The sequence below is a fragment of the Euwallacea similis genome, chromosome 12 (genome assembly GCF_039881205.1).
Source record: "Euwallacea similis isolate ESF13 chromosome 12, ESF131.1, whole genome shotgun sequence".
Lineage (NCBI taxonomy): Eukaryota > Metazoa > Arthropoda > Insecta > Coleoptera > Curculionidae > Euwallacea > Euwallacea similis.
Window position 1 is genome coordinate 2,079,673 of NC_089620.1, and position 16,525 is coordinate 2,096,197.

The 16,525-nt window shown below is 34.0% G+C and overlaps 3 protein-coding genes across 4 annotated transcripts; 1 reads left to right on the forward strand and 2 right to left on the reverse strand.

The window, feature by feature from the left end:
* Positions 1-47: 47 nt before the first annotated feature.
* Positions 48-4,477, reverse strand: Dlic (dynein light intermediate chain). The gene is made up of 9 exons (XM_066395415.1): positions 4,185-4,477; positions 3,266-3,442; positions 3,026-3,200; positions 2,788-2,974; positions 2,620-2,733; positions 2,376-2,562; positions 2,125-2,257; positions 1,384-1,524; positions 48-1,097 (listed from the first exon to the last, which is right to left on the reverse strand). The coding sequence occupies exons 1-9, from the start codon at positions 4,350-4,352 to the stop codon at positions 952-954; spliced, it is 1,428 nt and encodes a 475-aa protein (XP_066251512.1). The 5' UTR covers positions 4,353-4,477; the 3' UTR covers positions 48-951.
* Positions 4,478-4,978: 501 nt separating this feature from the next.
* On the forward strand, positions 4,979-5,437 carry LOC136412731 (mitochondrial import inner membrane translocase subunit TIM16-like). Its single transcript, XM_066395900.1, has 2 exons — positions 4,979-5,208; positions 5,284-5,437. Exons 1-2 carry the CDS (start codon positions 4,979-4,981, stop codon positions 5,435-5,437), a joined length of 384 nt encoding a protein of 127 aa, XP_066251997.1.
* A 398-nt stretch (positions 5,438-5,835) lies between these two features.
* LOC136412376 (CDGSH iron-sulfur domain-containing protein 3, mitochondrial) lies at positions 5,836-7,086 on the reverse strand. 2 transcript variants are annotated; one of them, XM_066395437.1, is made up of 4 exons: positions 6,890-7,086; positions 6,650-6,778; positions 6,092-6,185; positions 5,836-5,973 (listed from the first exon to the last, which is right to left on the reverse strand). In XM_066395437.1, exons 1-4 carry the CDS (start codon positions 6,965-6,967, stop codon positions 5,966-5,968), a joined length of 309 nt encoding a protein of 102 aa, XP_066251534.1. In that variant the 5' UTR covers positions 6,968-7,086; the 3' UTR covers positions 5,836-5,965. The 2 variants fall into 2 exon arrangements, with proteins under 2 accessions (XP_066251534.1, XP_066251533.1); XM_066395436.1 differs by having other exon boundaries at positions 6,655-6,778; positions 6,890-7,059.
* Between the last annotated feature and the right edge of the window lie 9,439 nt (positions 7,087-16,525).

The following is a 16,525-nucleotide window of genomic DNA, read 5'->3' on the forward strand; positions in this document are numbered from 1 at the left end:
ATAATAAATAATTTCAATCATAGCTAAACTGTATTGTTTTAGCTATAGTGAAATTCTAATAAACACATCAGCTGAAAATAATTATTACATTAAATATCATTTTAATGTATTAGTAATTTCACCTTAAGTAATATAAAATTAACATAATGAATAAATTATCATAGAACTGAAAACAAAATGATTACCGCACCTATCACAGAGAGATGTAAAGATAAAAAAACAGCAGTTCCTACGTTAATCAAAGCTTTAAATTAATCGAAATCTAGAACAGCACAAAATTGATAGTAAGTATGCCAAAATACTAGTTTTCATTTAAGTAATACAGAGTGGGGTACTTCAGAAGCATCTTTTACTAGTTGGAAAATCGTTTGACACATCTCAATGAAATTTTCATGGAAAATATTTTAATGGTACTCAGAAAATCAAAATTCGCCAATATGTTGTAGTCCGATTTTCTACCGTTAATATAAATTTTCTACACTTTCAACCACACGAAGTACGCCAACATAATTCATTCATTTATAGAGAATTAAACTATAACATTTTCACTTATTTTGACCTTTGCAACACATTTAAAATATTTCCCTTTTCTCTCATAATCCGAAACATTGTGCATGTTTACTTATAGTAAAAATTTCATTGCCTACGTTAAACCGTTTTCCAACAAACAATATATGCGCCTAGAATATGTGTCCACCCTGAATGGTATTAGATATTTATGTAAGTATACTTCATATTCACCTTTTTTTAATTTGCCTATTACGAAAAGCGGATATTTTAATAAAATATTTTTAGTAAAAGGATCATTCTTAGACTTGTATTAAGAACTGTTGCAGAGCAGCTCACGACATGATTATAAATCTTAGCCAAATTATGTACGAAACGAATTCGAATTATTTTCCAACGAGCGGAGATATTTGGATAATAATGCACTAATCGCTATTCCGAAGTTCAACAGTCGCTTGCGTCAAAATCAATCCCACTGCTATTTGGTGTCGTTCCACTGGATGGTGGTGCCAGTTTCTTTCTGGCCAATTTATCAAGTTCTGCCTGGGCGTCGGATCGCATCATTGCCTTATCATTCAGGGATTCCGAACCTGAAATCCACAATTGCATAGTTAAATTTTAGTATGAATAAATGAGTACTTATATCAATTTGGGCGCTTTAATTATAATCGATACATTAAAATGCCTCGTTATATATGCGACTTCGATTTAGTTAATTTCGAACTAGTTAAAGAGCAATAATAGTAAGTTTAGGACCTTTGTAAATGTAATGAATATGATAAACAAAAATCAATAATAAGAGAAAATAAAAATTAGATTCCGGAATAATTAACTTTAATAGAAAAATTTACGTCTGGTTTAAATTGAACAACTTACCAGACTTGTTGACCATCGAAGTATTGGGAGAACCCGTCTTTTTGTGAAGTAGTGAATTGAAAAAGCTTGCCAATACCGTCTCTCCACCGGGTGAGTTTACTACCTTATTCCCATCAAGCTTTCTGGGTGTTTGTTGCATCCCTGAAAATGACGTTTTTTTACTTATAGATCTTCAGTGCACAGAGGCAATGGGTAATTTTTCTTTTATTTGGGACACCCTGTACAAGCTGCCTTAAATTCGATGGTTTTACAGGATATCTTAGTCATTACTAAAGTTAGAGACATACAGTTTCCACAATTCTGTGTTGGATTCTTATGAAACGAAAGTAGATAGTGACAAAAAAAGCAATGGTCATTTAAGTTTTCTAGATACGGGTTATTTTAAAGAACTCTGCATTTTGGGGCCACCTCTCTATTTTATTTATCTAACCAAATATTGAGACAGAAAAAAAAACATGTTATAACAGTTTTTGTTGGACAATTCAGTAGCGTAATTCGTTTTTTCTGCACCAAATGGTTTAGCCTCATTTTTAATGACATTTTTTTAAATGGGACGCCCTATATATTATTTAAATTGATATTTTTATTTCATACTTCGAAAGTGTTTAATTTCTGCAATATTTCCTGGTGTTATGTTGTAAACTTAATGTAATAATGCGCCAAATAAAAAAATCCTTTAGAGCCAGATAGGGAGAACTGATGGCTACTAACTAAATGGCCAAAAACTTAATAGTTTCTTACCAGTCATAGGATTTGGCCTAATTGGAGACTCGCCCAACCTAGTCCCGGGCGCTGGAGGTCCACTGGATTGTTGCAATCTTGATAAGAAAGCTTGTTCATCTTCGGCTACTAATTCTGTTTCTCGGCTCACTGTCTGTAAAATTTTAACAATATTAAAGGAATATTTCTAATAAATAAATACCTAAGTAGCTCTTCACATTAGTCTAATTAAATGGAATCTCAACATAAATAGAAAATGGCTTTTTAGGTACCTTGCGAGTTGCAGGCTGAACAATGACATCCCTGTAATAATCATCAGGCTTACAGGAATGCATATTCTCATACAAAATACTGATTTTCTTCATATTATCCCAACCTGGAGGTATAAATACTGCATCTTTTTCTACCACCAAAGCGGGAGTATGGAAGGGAAATCCATAAATCCGATGAGTGAGGTACCTAATAAACAAGTCTTGTGAGTAAATTGTCCAAACATAAAACAATAATAAAACAGACTTATATAATAAATCGCAGTTTTTGTCTTCTTTGGCGCTGGTGTAAAACAACGCCGCTCCATGTTGCAAACAGAACTTCCTGATCCACTGCTGCATAAAATCTAAATGTTCATCCCTAAAACTCTCAAGTAAACAAAAAATGTTGGCAAGTTAAAGATTGTTGACACACCGATAATCGTGTTCCTTCTCTAAGGTTTGGATATAGTCAGTTTTAGTAACAACAACTACAATATCAAGCCCCAAGTTTGTTGTCAAAGTTCCGTCAGGCAAAGCACTACTGTCTATATCTTCACCATCATCATCTCCAAGATTCCGCGAGCTCCGCTTCATTGGTGAAGCTGGCTCCAACTCATCACCTAAATCAGCCTCGTTTTGACAATAAACTTAAAACCAATTTCAATACAAACCAGGCTCAATATACTCCAGCCACTTTTTAATCAAGGCGTGACGTTTATTCTGCCTCAAATCAATATCCAGCTTGAGCTTGTCCAAATGGTCAGCAAGGACTGACGACCAATGTTGCAGTTGTTCCAAAATACCCCAGGGAGTGGTCATAGATACTGTTAGAATCACTAACGTATCCTAGATTTTGAAATTGTATCATTGATAATGGTTGCACGTTTTTTAATTTCCTGGTAAGCAAGAACCTGAAAATTCTCCTCATTGAGGGCGAACTTTAATAAGTCCACATGGGCTGGATCCCCATCTAAAACCCAAACACTAAGGCGAGTGTGGTCATCGCGGTAATCATCTCGGACGTTTATGTAGGCATATTCGAGGCCTGAGCCTTTGCTGGAGTTTTCTATTCCTTGGAGCTTTGCCACCTGTGAAAAAATATTTGACTTTTAAAATAATAATAAAAATAATTGATTACTACTAACCAGCCACATATTCCCCATTACATCAAAAACAAACTATTCAAATGAGAGCTTAGGCAATATAATTTTTAGTTTTATTTCTTACCACGGTCATACATGAACAAAAAATCGACTTTTGAATAGAAAAACATGTTTCTATTATCCTGCTTAATTGCTATATGTTGTTGTATCCTAATATATGTTTTATTGGCATAAATTTTACCTTTGTTTAAATAAAATAATAAAGAAACCATTTCTATTTATTTGTGGTAGTAGAAAAATATTGTTCCTAACTCATGAGGAAAGTGTCTTTCTAGCACTCAACTGCTTGCCAGCTGATGGCAATCGCGTGCAAGAAAGTATCACTTTTTGCAACTCAACAACTTTGAGGAGAAATTCATGAATTAATTGTCAGTAATGGGCCTGAATCTTATCAGTTTTTCCTATAATTATTTTGCATTCTTGACCATTAATGGTCTAGGAGCAAACGCAAAGAATGGTTACATGGTATTACTTTTAAGAAAACAAAGGAAAGTTTTGACCCATTTAGCTAAGGACCATGGACTGGTAGGTGAAAGATTATATAGCCTAAGGACGAAATTGGGTATACCAGTGGCAGTAAGGCACAATTACATATTTCCCATAGTTTGTCAGATAAGGTTCAACTGGCCAAGGGTTACAGGAGGGATTAATTCTACAGATAGTTTACCATGGTGGTCTTTCCACTTTCATTATCACCCAATACTACGATTTGTTTGTTGGGGTTCAGCTTAGGGTTCCCATTTTGCTGGACATCGTTTAAAATGCTTTGCCATAAATTTGTATTTTCTTCGGGAGCAGAGTTGCTGGTATCTGTGTCCTTTGCAGTCAAGGCCATGTTCGCTTTAAATTACGACGAAGAACAATTTATAGAAATTGTCCGAAGGAAAATTTCAACTCTGGATAAACTCGGAAATTGGAAGAAAATATGACGGAAGGTTATAGAGGAACAATGAATTGATTAGTGACGAGTGGTGACAAATCATGAATGTGACACATTGATCGATGATTAGTGACACATACCGCACTGATCAGAAATGGATCTCTTTTGGGTGACGATTTCCCAAACTGAAACTGCTGCTTTGCCAATGCTATCGGTCTGTAGCATTCAACAACTAATTCAGTCTGGGCAAAGTAACAGTTCCATTCATACCTTATTTATAATAAAAAATAATTTAATTATTCATTAAAAAAATTCATTTTGCGCTATATATACATTTGTTTTTATAATATAAATTCGTTCTAATAAGAATTAGGCCAACTGGCAACACTGCGCATTAGGCGGCCGCATTCCAATAAGCAGGACGATGATTTTATACTAGTGCATGCATCCCATGACGATGACAGCGCGCCCCGGCGTGTGGTCACAAAATTACATTAAATTCTTTGGTTATAGTCGTTATTTTTATGCCAAAGAACATTTTAGAATTTAGATATAAATTTCCATGCAGAAGTTACCGAAAAATGGCAAGATACATAGCTCAACTGATAATAGCAGGATCTCAGGTCATAGGTAGAGCTTTTGCCAGGGCTCTCAAACAGGAAATAGAGGCTTCCCAGCAAGCCGCACAGAGGCTAGGCCAGGCCAAAACTCGAAGCGAAAGGGTAGCAAATCAAAAGCTGGGCCTTTCTCTGGATGAAGCAAAGCAGATTTTAAATATTTCGAAGTTATCGAAAGAGGAGATTGAAGAAAAGTAGGTGGTAGGCCAATGATGAGTATAATAAGTTGAACAAAAACATTCCAATATTTAATTACATTTTTTTCCTAGGTATAGCAGCCTCTTTAAAGCAAATGAAAATACATCCCTATATCTACAGTCAAAAATTGTAAGAGCAAAAGAAAGACTAGATCATGAGCTTAAAAACTCAGACAGTAGTAAAGAAAATATAAAAGAGAACATAGAATCAAATAGAAATTCATAGCACATAGATTAACCATTGCTTTAGGTAGTGATTATTGTGATCTTTATATGCTTTTGCCATATAAATATTATTTATAGTGGTTAAGTAGACAAGGAATTTTGTTGTTAATATATAAATAAAATAAATATGTGCAATTCAGATTTATTAAACTGGTCATAACTGCTGCAGTACTAATTGTTAGCTACATGCACTGAACCAAAGTTGAAACAGGAGTTCAAAGCAAGAATTGTTAATGTAACATTTAATAAAAAAAACTTTTAATTTTTAAAACTATATTAAGCAAAATAACAACTTTTTTACAATAATCAAAGACAATTTTGGAACTAAGTAGTCACTATATATTCACTTTGTATCTTCTTTTTCTCTCTTTGCTACTACTCAACATTTTATTCTTCACCTTCTATTGTCTAATTATTGAATTAGCTTCTTGAACTATGGGAGTTTTATGTGTTCCATCACAAAATGGACGATTAACAGTGTGTTTGCAGTTGCAAAGCCAATACTCTTTACTTTCTTCAACTGCAAACCTTATAGGCCTACAATGAAATTTTTCTTTACAGTTGCATTGAATTAATTTGTCTGTATGTGACTTAAATAAGAATTTTTTAAACTCTTGCCGATACTTAAACAGGCAGACTTTAAAAGAAAACTTACTTTTGTAAAATTTTAAGTTGATCATTTTTATGGGTCCCATCACAAAATGGTTGTTTATGGCTTCTTCCACATAGGCACCATGAATATTTCTTTCCTATAAGAAATATAATTATGTAGTAGATTCACACATTTTTAAGAAATATAAATGAAGAATTAATGATATGGCTACTTACAGCCTTAACAGTTTGATAATTCTATTTTCAGTGGCTCTAAATGAGTAAGAATACAAGGTTAGTTCTCAGTAAGTTTAAGGTACATATAAAGTTGGTTGCTAAAGCTCATTGATCTACTTTGATTACTTGTATTAACAATTATATATATGCAGTTGCTTTGAGTCATGCACTGTTACTTTTTTACATCGCTTACATTGAATTGGACTAGTTAACTGAACTGAAATGTAATGTGTTATACAGGTAGGGTATACCAGTTTTAATGTTTTCTCACAAATAACACTTTTATTTCGCAAATCTTTGCCCTTCAAAAAATTAAAAGTGATACACCCTGTATGCCCCAAGATTGAAGCTGTGGAATGCTAAAAAAGAACATTAATAAATGTACCTTACCAGCTTCCAGAAAGATGCGTATAGGTTTTTTGTCATAAACAACACCATTTGATTCTTGATTATGGGCAGAAATTACATTTTCAAGTTTGTTTTTTGGTAATTCTGGAGCAGTAGTTGCGAATGCCTAAAAGTATAGAATGAAATTTATGTAATTACCCATAATTTAGGGAAGTAAAAGGAGAACAGGAAATCTGTGGTGTTAGGAAAATTTCTTTGATTTCAACAGAGGACATACTTTGTTTAAACGGAAATTTAGTTTCGAGCATCTACTAAGATTAATTCTTAACGATAGAGCCTGTGCGTTTACGGCCATTTTTACTAAAGGGCTTCTTTGACCTAATTATGGTATAAACAGACAATATAACAACTTTTTGAAAAAAATTATTAAGGGGTTTGCCTTTAATTGCTGTACTTTTTGTACCTTTTTACACCAAAACGTTTATTAAAGTAAATTTGACTGAACTGAAACTGTTCTCTATTGTAGTGTGTTCAAATTTAGTGTAGTAATATGATGATCTAGGTGCACTAGACTCTGAAATCGGTAAGTTAGAAGAGGGCATGTCAAATTTGTCAAGAATGTAGACAAAATATGCTTTATTGTTTGTTTCCCAGTATTAGCGTTAAATCCATTTAAATTTTTACTGAAAAAATTTACATGTACTTAAAAACTAATAAGGGGTCCTGTAAAGTAAGATACGGTCCGGAATCCATCAGTCGCCGTGACAATTACTGGGCTCAAAAAAATTTTATAAAAATAATTTGCATTCTTTATCCCATCACTGTTCTAATTGTCAGAAAAGAAACGTCTCGTAATGTAATATTCAGGAGCTCCATCGATTATGGATTTTTCACTGATGAATCAAAGGATCGACACGTTCTGATGTTACACCAGTTCTTTGCATGTCTGAACAGATCGGTGTGTCATAATAGTGATTTGAAAAGTAAATCTTTCAAGGTCACTTCCGAAAATATACAACTTTACCGCCATTTAACCAACGTTTCATTTTCCTCCATATTAAACTTCGAATTTGGGGCACCCTGTAGGTACAATACATCAAATTTTCATTCTAAACGTATTTCGGTAACCGACGAAGTATTCGTCCAATTCTCTTAAAGCGGTGTCCTATTTTAGTGAAAATGGACATTAATAGTTAGAGAAAATGTCTATTGTTCGTCCATCTCTGTTGTTGCCGTCGGCCAAGAAGATATCGAAAAGGTAAAAATTAATTTTTTTAATGTTATTTTGTTGTTAGTTAAATGTACCTTGTAAAAGAAAATGGGGAGCCTCACTGAATTCCACGTCAGAAAATCTTCCAGTAAGATGATTTTTTACTTGCCCGAAAATTGAAAACGCAACTAAGTTGCAATTATTAACTGTAATAATCAATTGCAATCGATGGAACGTCCGCTAAACAGATTTGTTTGCAAATTTCCGTTTTGCAATTTTATTGCTGACTTCGTATTCATTGCACCTACTTCTGGATAAACTCAAAAAATCCTAAACAAAAATGCTCATCAATAATGATTTTAAATACTAAAACAACGAAATATTTTGCATTAAAATGCTCATATTAAAAAACACCCTGTATCTACAGTACAGTTTTCGTCGTGGACGCTTCAATATCATAATGTCCAGGCCAGGAGTGTCAGGTCGGGACGGATGTTTGTGACATAGTCGATCAATTTGGGACGCCCTGTAGATAGAGGTTATCAATTTTCCATAGCAAGCTTACTTCAGTAAGGAGTTTTCTCCTCATGTCGTGCTCGATTTTTGTGAAAACGGGTATTAATAATGAGATAAAAAATTAACTTCGCAGATACAGGGTGGGCACGAAAAGCCCACATTTTGACACATTTCCTTTGCTTCGGTCATCCTGGAACGTGCCCTTATGTTACACCTATATTCATCATAATTTTTTGGGAACATACCCGGCATGGCTAGATTTTAATACCAAGTATTCTTAAAAAGAGTTACCTTACATAATGGAACTTTCCCCCCTTTTCTCTGTTTGTTTGGGTATATCCACGTTTCTTTAAATCGGTATAACTCTCCAGTAAAAAATCAATTTTGCTAAGTGTTAAGCTTTAAGGATATAGCTGGCAAATTAGCCAATAATTGCCCCTTAGTCGTAGTATGCCTGTGTTAGCCCTCGGTTTTAGTACTTAAGAACTTTGAAAGCCTTGTAAACTTATTTTTTTGGTCGAATTACACCGGTGCACTTGGTTAACCGAGTCCTTCATTTAAATAAACCTGATTGAGGTGGATTATTTAACAGTGAAACAAGTTACTTCGTTAGTTGCTCTTGAGTTTCCCATTCCAAGACCCATTATAGTCCAAGAAGGTATCGAAGGAAACAAATTGTTAGGAAAACGGTATATGTATATTTATTACAAAATGCTGATTATACACAAGCCACGTTATTATACACAATTTCGGATTCAACTTCGAAGGATGAACTGTAATAATGTTCAAAATACTTACGATGCATATGAAAAATCGCTCTACGATTGGCAAACGATTTTTCCATTCCATCTCAAGGCGCTACTTGAGAGGTGTGTCTACAGACCCTGATTCTAAACAAATATTTTAACTTCTAAATCTATAATAATAAATCTTTAAATTCATATGCCAGTGAAGCAGCCAACTACTTGCCTGTCCGCGAAAATCTCCATATCTATTTCCGGATTGAATACGAAATAGTGTGTGTAAGACATACTTTAACTGGATATGGCATTCATATTATTATAAATTTCTTTTTATTTTTTTTTACTTTGAGCCGCTTTCTGTCTTTAAAAAAAAATAAAATAGGAATAGAAATAATTGCATTCATTTGTAAAATGCTTTCCTTAAATGTAACAAATGTATAGCTCAAAATACAAAAATTAACTAAATGTAATTATTGCTGCGCCTACTGTGTTATGGGGTATCAAAATCTATAATCTAATCTCACATTTCCTAACATATTCTAGGAATTCAACAATTATTAAAATAAAGTACTCTTATGTTAAAGTTCTGAATATACAGGGCGTTAATGTGATGTCACAAACTTTGAGGGAGGATTTCTCCAATTTAACAATTATGAAAAAAATTAAAAAAACAGTAGAATGTTCGCAGACATCATATTTTCATAATACAGAGTGTCAAAATTTAAAATTCACTTTAATTTATTTTAAAATTAACTTGCTAAAAACCGACATTTTTAATGAAACTTTGTTGTTCGAGGGTTTTTTGAAGTCGAGAAATCATTAGAATTTTCGATACACTTTTGAGAGAGCGCTATATTCGATGTCCTGTATGTACTTAAACGATTACATCTTATTTGTGTTTCTTTAGTAAATGAGAAAAAATTTACCTCTGCATTATAGAAATTAGGTGTCCGTACACATTTTGTTATTTAGATTTTTTTACAATTTTTTTCATAAAAGTGTACAGCTCTACTAACTCCCTGTACATACATAGGTAGATGCAGAATGTTTTCTTACGCTTCTATTGCTTCTGGTAAGTTTATAATTAGAAATGAGAAAAAAATTTAAATACGGGTCAAAATATTCAAAATTCAGGCGGTGAATCTGTGGATGGGCATAATGATAATATTTCTTTTCTAAATTTTTTCCTCACTAGTTCGTCCCGGTATTGAATATTTTATGAAGATTGGCAGAACATTGTAGAGACACATCTTTTAAGGCAAAAATAATGTTTTTAAGTTCACCAGTGGTGCCCGTATTGATGTGACTCTGAACACTTTAAACGAAACGTATGATACGCCACTGGTTTTAAGAATATAATTCATTTTCTGAATGCTTCATATTTGGATCTCTTGACCATTTTTCGTAACGTTAACCGTTTTTATGACAAAAAAAACATTATTTTCTAACTCATATTAAAACTAGATTAAGACTAAATTAGGTACATTACGTTACTTATAAAAGAACATTTATACGTTGTTGAAAATGCCATCCACCTGCAACAATGCATGCTTCGGCCCTTTTTCCCATATTATCGCGCACTTTTTGAAAAATTACTGGTGTACTTTTTATTTAAAAATAAACCACTCATGTTTTCGTTTAAAATGTTCAAGGTCGCATCAATGGGAACGCCACTGGTTAAATTATAAACATTGTTTTCCCCTTAAAAGATGTGTCTCCATATTTATGTTGCTTTCTACAATTTTCATAAAAATATTTAATGCCGGAACGGATTTATGAGGAAAAAACTAAAAAAAAAAACGATTTTTTTTATAACTACATTTATATATTTCGATAGTTTGGTAATTATATTTCGTTCAGCCATTTTCGAATTATTTGCTTTTATTACTCGTGATTATAGTATTTAATTACATGTAATCGTGGTCACTGTGATTCAATTTCTCCACAAATTAAATTATAAAATGTAATATAAACATGTTTATATTTCAAAAACCAGATAAAAAATTATCGAATTGTGGAAAAATACATAGGACCTTTCATTGGAAAAACAACTTTATATTTTTTCCTACCTTTGCGATGTTCTGTTGTGTCATCCATTAATATTTTCTTCCATAATAGTCCTATAACTTTTACCATTAAAGGTTTTTTTCCATTTCTAAGAGTAAACTCACCATAGACAGTCTAAATATAAGGAAACACCTTGTACATGAATATAGAAGTTAAAATATACTTAACTTTAAGGCCAATTTCTTAACGATTTCTTAATGGCCGTATTCGAAACTGTTTTTCACACGGAAAGTTAAGTCTCAGGGATCCTGGATTGGTCAAGCACAAAATTAAAATAAATCAATCTAGTGTGATAATCGCTCGGTTAATAGTTATTTAACGAACATGTGTAATAAGATTGCGATTGATAATCGATATATTTTAACTGCACTCGCGCGTTCGTGGTAATTCAGATTATTAACTGCTTATTAATATACGTGTTAGTTGCGTTTTTCCATCGACTGCATTGCCAAAAAACTCAAAAAGCGATAAAATGAGAAAAAAGACATTTAAATTTTCGGAATTAAAAATTCACTCTAGTTAGTCTGCATTTATCATTCAGTCAGAGGTAGAACACCTCTAATCATGGATTAATGAATAATTTTGCATACATTAAAGGAACGTGTCAACATGTTGACTGCCGATGGCCCAACAGTTGAGTCAAGGACTCCCTTACGAGAAGTTGATTCAAGCATTTCGCTATATTGCAGTAATCGCCATTTTTTCGGCTTTTGCCCAAGAGTGAGCATCTTTTCTTGGCTATTCTGGAAGGCGTAATCTCGGGTTTTGCCGTATTCGGTTTTAAATTTGACCATCATCTCCTAGCACAATGGCGAAAGTCAGTGCAGGGGACGTTCAAGGGCCAAAAACGACTCTGCAGATGGCCCACTTAACCTAAATCGAGTTAAAAACTTTGAAACAACTAATACAAGTTTGTCTAACGACCAAACGAAAGTTATAGTACAGAACGATGCTTCAACTCTAAAAGACCAGAATTAAATTTCTTTGCAGTTTTTCGGGTTTTATTAGTTTTATTGTTAGTTTTCATTGATTTATACTATTTTTTGTTCGCGTTTTTGCTTTATTTCACGTTGCTCACGTTGCATCGCACAGAGGGCAATGACTCAATTTTGAGCACAAAAAGCCTACGAAGTCACTTGTCTGTGAGCATCACTGGGCACATTTTCGAAAAATATGTATCGTTTTTTTTTTAATTTTTGAATATTTTTGCGGCTGGCGATGTGTTAATGTTCAGTCGACGGAAAAGGACTTTAAAGGAATTCACATTAAGCTTTATTTTTATTTGCTAACAAGAACCAGCTTTTTAGTCACAATGAGACGCCCCTATAGGATTTGGCACAACACAACAATAACGAGCCAAAGGGTTGTTTACCTACAATATTTGTCGACTTTTATATATGAAAATAAACGATATAATAGCTTATTATAATCTAGTAATGCGTCTCCATTTTTCCATCTAAAATTAATTTAAAGCTACTAGTTATGTAAATATACAGTATATGTAATATATTATAAATGTCATATAAAAAGTGCGACAAAAGCACAGATCGTAAGGCAGGTGAGTGAGCGTTTTTTACATGTGGATATTGGTTGCTACTACTCCTTGGAAATGTTCTTCTATACAGTCTAATCTGGAACAAAAAAATTAAGAGAATCAGGAAAAACGATAATTCTCGAAGAAATAATACCCCAAAGAGGATATTGCCCGGAACGCTTTAAAGAGTTATCCAGAAACAGATTACTCTCGAGATTTTCCACATATATTCGTACGTAGATTAATCTCGAAGTAAGTCAAGTAGATAGAGTTTTGAGGATATCAAATTATTTCCTGCGGGAAGCTGTAAACCGTAACAGGAATATCGAATTATGATGGCATCGTGCACAGAGGAGTGTACATTACACTAATGGAATTTCCATAAGAGATTGGAAAACTCGATAACACTGTTTCTATGCATCTGAGCATAAGCTAAAATAACTGGTAGTCAAGGTTGGAGATTGACATGGTATCGATATCACATTTACACTGACAACTGCAGGAAAATTGCAAATATTTTGATTATTGTTGCGACTAGACCGTTAATTGGTTTGTGCAGCAGTTCCCCATGCACCCGTGTGTATTGCACAATGACCTAAATTGTTATGAATATTGATTTAAAAGTTGGCTTCCAACCAGATTAATATATTTTGGCTTTTCCTCTATCATTTAAATCTTGCGATAGGTTTATAGCAAAATAAGAGTTCACTTTTGTTAACGAGGCCGAGGGCTCATCGTAGGTCATAAGTCACAAAAAGCAGAGGGGGAATTTCATTGCGCTGTGTCCATCATTCATTTGTTGTACCTAACGCACGCGTGCGTTAGCGTTGCTTTCGCGAGTACTATCTCCGTTTGTTATGTTTATTTTCATAGGGGATCGTGGAGAAGTTACGTTTTCCATGATCCCGGGCTACTAGCAGCTGCGTACATTAAACAATTTTTGTCGTTGAACTTGTTAATCGGCGCCCAGAGAGCAAATTCGCTCCTCGTTTTACAAACTTGGAGGGACTATGGGTCCTTAATGCATAGAAAATATAAAGCTTTGGGCCTATTAAATAATACCGAAAAAATTACGCAGAGAATTTCCGAATTCGAGCACTTAATCACAATGCTAATGCCACATTTAAACAAAATGTAAGTTTTGTTGCTGTTTTTCCCTATACCAAAGTGCCACCCTGGCTCGAAGAGTCATTAGCGAACTATCTATTTGTGATAAACCAAAATGAAGCATTTTTTATAGGAAAAATATTGGAAAATTTGCGAGGAGAATTAATTGTTGTAACGGGTGGCCGAACAAAAAGTTCCTAGTCAAGAATACTGTTGCAAACAAGACTTATGTCGTAGCTTACGTATGTCGAAAATGACTTCGGACACTCAATGTGTTAAGTTTCAAAAACAAAGTCGGATTTAATGCCGAACTCGGTTATAACATGCATGTAGCGAACGAAATTTGTTCGAAAGCACTCTTAACCAGGATTTCTTTCATAAATCTTTACATCTGAAGGTAAATCATCCTCAGTTGGATCGCGATCGTTTTCTCAGAAATCAGAAAATATTAAAAAATATATCGAATTTATGTTTCTTGTGGGAATCTTCTCGTACAAATTTTTCTCAAAGAAGCAATTTCAGTGAGTTACTTTTACCTGAATATTGGGCTCCATTTGGGGCTACATCGTATTTTAGTTCTACTAGCAGTCTTATTGGTGCTAAATTTATCCTCTATGCGTATTAGGTTTTTAGCAAAATAAAGTCATGTATATTTTTCAAAACGAGCAATGAAATCAGCATCCCAACAGGAGCTTCAATAATTAGTGAAGCTTGTTGAGAGATCTTACTAAGATCACGTATACATGTGCATATGAAAGCAGTAGATACTTTCATTTTAAAAATACCTACACACATTATTTCATTTTGTCAAGAAAATTACGACTAAATGGAAAGCAGGTCAATAGGGACATCGAAAAGGACTTTAAAGTCGCAGTAATATCCGCATCGCAAGGAACAGCGATTTGAAACATACCCCTCGATATCTTAATTAAAGTCCTTTTGGTTTGGCAGCAGCTTAAAAATTGCCAAAAATAATGTGATCCTGTATCTCAAAAACCAAAAGAGGTTTTATAAATCCGTGTATGTAGGGTCGTAGAGAGAGTCTAAACCGTGCACATTGAGTCGAACATCCGACGAAGGATTTACCTACTTATCTCTTTTGGTTTTCGGAAAAATTAGTTTAAAACTGTCTTAAAACTCTCTTTAAAATTTAAATATCCGCGTCCCTTTAATAATTAAAAATTTAAAAAAAAAAAAAAACGTTATCAAGAAAAGGTCATAACCACATTCCATTGTGAAGGTCAGTGGAAGGGGTATAAAGACCGAAATCGAAAGACGAAGAACTCATTATATCCACCTTGTAGATGTTCCCCTACCAGCATTAGGTGAATAAACCTGGCGTTCTCCTGGTCTGAACTAGAATTAAAAAAAAACAGGAACCGGTTATATCCACTTTTTGTAGACATTCCACTGCGGGCGCCAGTTATAGGTAGGTCAAGAAAGATGGCGCTTAGTAGAACCGGTTAGAACCACATTCCAAACATCGCATCGTGAAGTGTTTTAGCATGAGTTAAAAGGGATGTTCCACTAAATAAAGAGATAGCTCTGAAAATAAGTGGGTCAATCGGTCACCCTTCTAAGACAAAGTACGAAAACATCGAGATGAAAGACAGACAAGGACGTCAATATATGTGAAACAGGATTCATTCCTGGAACCGAACAGGTCAAATCATATGTGCATCTTTATCTCGAGTTTCAGGTTATACAACTCGGAGAGAGACAGGATGATAATATTAAGGACCCTCTTTCAGATGTTTCATTCGCGCGTTTCAACATAACCTCAGAAATATTTGATTTAATTTTGGCTGTAAAATTATCGTTGTTGCGTTATTTATAACTACCAGGTATACCGCTATGAAATAAGCGTCAGGATATAAATGTCTCGATATAGGGCATTTGTTGTAAACAAACCTTTTTTTTTGTTTGCTTGGTTGGTATACAAACTGACAAACATATTTAGTACAAATCAAGTCCTTGAACAAATAACACTATATTATTTCATTGTGCCAAAAATGTCGAATTTTGTACCACAAAATGATGATTTGCGGAAAGCATTAATTTTTTGCTTTCATTTGAAGAAAAATGCTGCAGAGTCGCATCGAATGCTTGTCGAGGCATATGGTGATTATGCTTTATCAGAAGCAACATGCAAAAGATGGTTTCAACGATTCAGAAATAACAATTTTGATATGCAAAACGTAGAACGTGGCAGACCACCAAAAAAGTTTGAAGACGCCGAACTGCAATCAATATTGGATGAAGATGACACTTTAAGCCAAAAGCAAATGGCAGAAATGTTAAATGTTGCACAACAAACAATTTCTGATCGTTTAAAAGCTATGGGGAAGATCCAAAAATGTGGAAAATAGGTGCCGCATGAATTGAATGAAAGACAGATGGAGAACCGAAAAAACACCAGTGAAATTTTGCTTCAAAGGCACGAAAGAAAATCAGTTTTGCATCGAATTGTTACTGGAGATGAAAAATGGATTTATTTTCAAAATCCTAAACGGAAAAAATCATGGGTTGATCCGGGACAACCATCAACATTGACTGCAAAACCTGATCGATTCGACAAGAACGCAATGCTGTGTGTTTGGTGGGATCAGAAAGGTGTGGTGCACCACGAGCTTTTAAAACCTGGTGAAACCGTTAATACTGTTCGCTACCGACAACAATTGATTAATTTAAACAATGCGTTGATCGAAAAACTATCAGAATGGGCCAAAAGACACG